This window comes from Tachysurus vachellii, chromosome 13 (assembly GCF_030014155.1).
Source record: "Tachysurus vachellii isolate PV-2020 chromosome 13, HZAU_Pvac_v1, whole genome shotgun sequence".
NCBI classification, from domain to species: Eukaryota; Metazoa; Chordata; class Actinopteri; order Siluriformes; family Bagridae; genus Tachysurus; species Tachysurus vachellii.
Window position 1 is genome coordinate 13,756,768 of NC_083472.1, and position 5,008 is coordinate 13,761,775.

At 35.5% G+C, this 5,008-nt stretch overlaps 1 protein-coding gene across 1 annotated transcript; it reads right to left on the reverse strand.

Moving 5' to 3' along the window:
* Positions 1–692: 692 nt before the first annotated feature.
* Positions 693–3,782, reverse strand: foxa (forkhead box A sequence). The gene is made up of 2 exons (XM_060885346.1): positions 3,665–3,782; positions 693–1,930 (listed from the first exon to the last, which is right to left on the reverse strand). The coding sequence occupies exons 1-2, from the start codon at positions 3,722–3,724 to the stop codon at positions 839–841; spliced, it is 1,152 nt and encodes a 383-aa protein (XP_060741329.1). The 5' UTR covers positions 3,725–3,782; the 3' UTR covers positions 693–838.
* Between the last annotated feature and the right edge of the window lie 1,226 nt (positions 3,783–5,008).

The following is a 5,008-nucleotide window of genomic DNA, read 5'->3' on the forward strand; positions in this document are numbered from 1 at the left end:
ACTAATGACCTCTTTTAAGTTAACAGTGCTGGAGGTGCTGGACTACTAATCGGAAGGTTGTGATTTTGAATCCCTGGGCCATCAATCTGAGCCCCTGAGCAAAGCCTTAACCAGCAGCTGTATAAATGTAAGTAACTCTGGATGAGGGCATCTGCCAAATGCTGGAAATGTAAATATTCTTTTGGTTTGGCATTTCTTGCAAAATTGTTGACCTCACTTAGGATCTAGAGTCATTATTGGACCTAGTGTGTAAATATTGGAACTGAACAGGTTTTACTAGAGGTCCACTGTGACAGGATCTTCTCTTCCCCATCATGCAGGATGAATTTATCTTGTTGACAATCAATTGCTGTAAATTACAGGGTAACTTCAATAATTAGAGAGTGCTGAGTGAATAACTTATAGCATTAGCAATTATGATAATCTCTTAAATAAAATTAGTTTGAGGCCTTGTTATTTATGTTATAAGCATAATGATATTCTGTTTGTTTGAGGCTATGTTAGATTATTAATTGAATCCTGTCTCTGCAAAATCTATGGCCAGCAAAACAGTGACAAACCCAAACTCTAGATATGGGAGTGTTCGTTTGAGGTCTAGAACGTCAAATACACCCACAAACACTTCAGTAGTATCTGGTTCATGACAACATTGAATACAACAATAAGAACTTTATTTATGAGGAAACCTAGCAACAGACTCATGAGTCCTGCAAAATATGACTATGACAAACATTTATGTATTTGAGGGCAGGTTTATTATCTAAATTTTTAATTTATATACAGTATTTTAAAAGGTCAAAACACAAAGTGGCACTTTAGTAGATCAAAAACTAGTGCTTCAGGAGGAGCTTAAAACTGGCATTGGGCACATGCTTAGTCCAGAGTAGCACATTGACTCTCCTGCATATGTTGATTCCTCTTTACCTGTGAAATAAGGATTATGCTGATGAATGTTGGAGCTTGAGGATGGGTAATAAAGAGGGTAACTCACAGGAGGCTCATAGCACTGAAAGTCCATAATTGGTGGCACAGAAAGAGGCTGGTGGAAGAAGGGTTCACCATGAACACAAGGCTCCAAAGGGCAGGAATCACTTGACTGAAGTGTTGACATGGTGGGGCAAGGTATATTTGCAAGTGGTGCAGAAGGTTCTGAGGATGGATGAAATGGAGTCAGTGAGTGTGGGGTATGCTGCTGAGGTTTGAGATGTGAAGGTGACATGGGAGCACACTCCATGACTGATGGTAACACTGTTGGCATAGGAAGTTTAGAAGGCTGAGGTGGGGAGATAGATGATACAGCTGTCAATTTAACCTCTGATGACTTTTTCTTGCCTTCCTCCTTTGCTACTTCTCTGTCTGCCTTCTTTGAACCATTTTTAGTTGTGGATGGGGATGTCGCACTCTGGCACCGGAAACGCTTTTGTCTGCGCATGTAGCAACCATTTTCAAACATGTTGCCAGAGTCAGGGTGCAGGGCCCAGAAGGATCCTTTCCCTGGAGAATCCGGGGACCTCGGGACACGCACAAAACAGTCATTGAATGAAAGGGAGTGGCGTATGGAGTTTTGCCAGCGTTGTTGATTTTGGCGGTAATAAGGGAAGAGCTGGCGGATCCAGTCATAGATCTCATTTAGGGTGAGCATCTTGGATGGTGATTGCTGGATAGCCATGTAAATCAGTGAGATGTAGGAATATGGAGGTTTGGTGTGGTTGAAGCTTCTCCGGTACACTGATTTCAGGTCAGGAAGCTCCAGTCTATTATGGTCTGTTTCAGGACATCTCTGTTGGGCCAGTACAACTGGTGGAGTCTCAATCCTTTCTGTGTCTTCTCTAGCCATTGATTCTCTTGGGAGACTGAAGACATGATAGGGATGCTCTGGAGAAGAATATGGCCCACCGCCTAATCGCATACTGTCTGCTCCACGAAAAGCCTGAACCAAGAAAACAAATGAATATTAGGAAAATTGTTTATAAGGTCTCTTATTAAAATATCTTAGAAGCAAACAGATTTAGGAAACCTAAGCACTACCATGCTCTCAGGAATAATTCTGTTTTCCCACTTTTCTTTGCTCTAACACACCCACATCAACTCAGAAGGACTGCTAATTAGCTGAATTAAAAAAAAATCTAATTAAACTTGCATGTTTCCAGGTAAATCTTACATAAAAAAGATAGAATAAAAGAGGTGCCATTGATGGTATCAACCCACTAACAAGTAAAATAGAAAATAATGAAAGTATTAAGTGTGTTTGTTTTTGTTTTTGCATGCTTCGGTCATACCTGAATTGAAAACGGAATCAAATGATATTTTCGGACACCGAGGTTACTTGTTTACTTGCTCATGAGTTAGTGTTTTGATTTCAGGTGACATTCCTCCTCGGTGTAGCCCCTCTTTTGAGAGTTGTATTCTGTCATTAATTTCATTAGCTCGCCTAACTCAATGTAAATGATATTCGGGCCACCCAGCCTGCCGATAACCCCATCATTATCCCTCCCTTTTCACCCGCCTATTGTTCCTTTTTAAGTCACTCGCCGTCCGCTATATTTCTGTTTCATGTCAAAAGCAGTGACGGAGGGCTCTTTTGAGACCAGCTTGTGACCTTCGTTGTGCACTTTTTTGCCCTGCACATTGTCGCTCATATTTCCGCTCTTTTAAGTCACTATAGTATGAGCGCTTTGTTCCCCTGCGTCCTAAACAGAACGTGGCGTTAACTGAGAGTCAGTGACAGAAACGCGGAACCCAATCACAGAGTCAATCAATGAAGTACAGGCGGACCACACACAGTTTTACACACACACACACACACACACACACACACACACACACACACACACACACACACACACACACACACACACACACGCGCACAGTTTTACTCACACACACATACACGCATACAAATGTACGTCAGCTAAGCAATTTTTTAACCATAATACAATTTTTTTTAATTGCAATGTGTGTATATATATATATATATATATATATATATATATATATATATATATATATATATATATATATATATATATATACACACACACACACACATTGCAATTTTATTATATATTTTTTTAAAACAAATTTTATATAGAGAGAGATAAACAAAGAAACAAAAAATGCCACTTCTCATGTAACATTTGGTACTTTTAATTATTATTTCTTTTTTCTTTTTAATGAGTTTTATTTATTTTCATCAATTTGAATCACATTCTGATTATTATTAGTCCTGTTTCCTCTTCCACCCGAAAACAACCTAAAATACAACAAAACGCAAAAACGAAGCCAATAAAATAGAGGTGTAATTTTCACTTATTATTGAATTATTAAACATCATCATTATATATAATCATTATTATGTTATATAATTATTGTTTAATGCTTTTTTTTAGAACCATGTCCACTAACGCAATAACTGACATTTTCTTAAAATAAAAATAAATATTAACTATGCAGGCCTATTTGAAAAAAAAAAAAAAAAAAATATATATATATATATATATATATATATATATATATATATATATATATATATATATATATATATATATATGTGTGTGTGTGTGTGTGTGTGTATTTATTTCAGTCAGCAGGTAATAAGGCTTATTCCTGGTTAGAAGACGAAAAGAAAATCTTTGATTTGATGTAAAATAAAAACAATCATTACCTGGTTCATGTAAAAAGACGTCCATTCATCGCATCTCTCCTGTTTCACTCCACCAATCATAGCTTCTACTTTTCGTTGTTGTTGTTTATTATTTAAAAAATAAAGCTCTCAATATTTCAGAAACCCAGCTTCACAGATTAGGAGCATGAGCAGTTTGATCAGCTTTCTTAGGGGAGCTGTGAGCTTTGAGAGCTTGTTCAGCTCTGCTCTCCCGCCCAGATAACCGTCCTGCCCTCTGCACATCTCCATTTACTCTTTACATGTAAATTAGCATGCAGTCCTGACTTAGTGTTAGAATTAAACCTAACAATAAAAGTACTACAGCAGCGACAGACCTTAATCGAAGGATGTAAATATCTAGCATTACAGAGACAGAAAGCAGAAAGCTTGACAGACACGCTTATATACTGTACATATGTCCAATATGTGTGTGTTGTATATATCTAATTTTTCTAAAGATATATAAATATATTTAAATGCTTAAATGCTATATTATACTATACTAATATACTAATACTAAATAATATACTACTGAAAGTGTCCAAACACCTGCGCATATATATATATATATATATATATATATATATATATATATATATATATATATATATATATATATATATATATATATATGTGCCATAAGAGGTTTTAAGAATCATTCAGTGTTTTTGTGTAAACGTGTAAACCTCGCCTGGTCCTGCATTTTACTATATATACGTCACAATTACACATTGTAGGCGTATAAATCGTGTATATTTGCAAATGTTAAAATAATGTTGGATTAAAAGTATTTGCGCTTGAATATAATAATAAACAGGCTTATTAACGTGTACCCAAACTTATTTTTAGTGCTCAAACGGTGTGGAAACCATTAGCCTATATTAAAGTTCTATGTTATAATTAGTAAGTAGTTATAATTAGTAATTATAAGTAGACTCTTTAATAATGAGTTTTTATTGTTCTAAACAGTTTCTATTGGCTTAAAAGACAGGTGGAGTTATGATGTCATAATTTTATACGAGGTGTCATAAACATTTAAATATATATTTTTTCCTGTACACTAAGCACTTCTTTTTGTGACCGAGAAAGAGAGAGACTTAAAAAAAAATCAAATACAATAAGATTTGCATCAGATTTTGATATTTATTGCTTTATTTTTTTTAACTTAATGATTGTCTTTTTTTATAACTGATAATAAGACTGGGAAAAATAGAAATAGAAGAATTGCCGTTTCTTTTATGAGCATTTGATGAGCATTTAATAATTCATCTACTTTTCACACCTTCATGCTGACAGGCAGCTGGCTGCTAGACTCGGGGTGTTGGGTGTCATTTTTTATTGGAG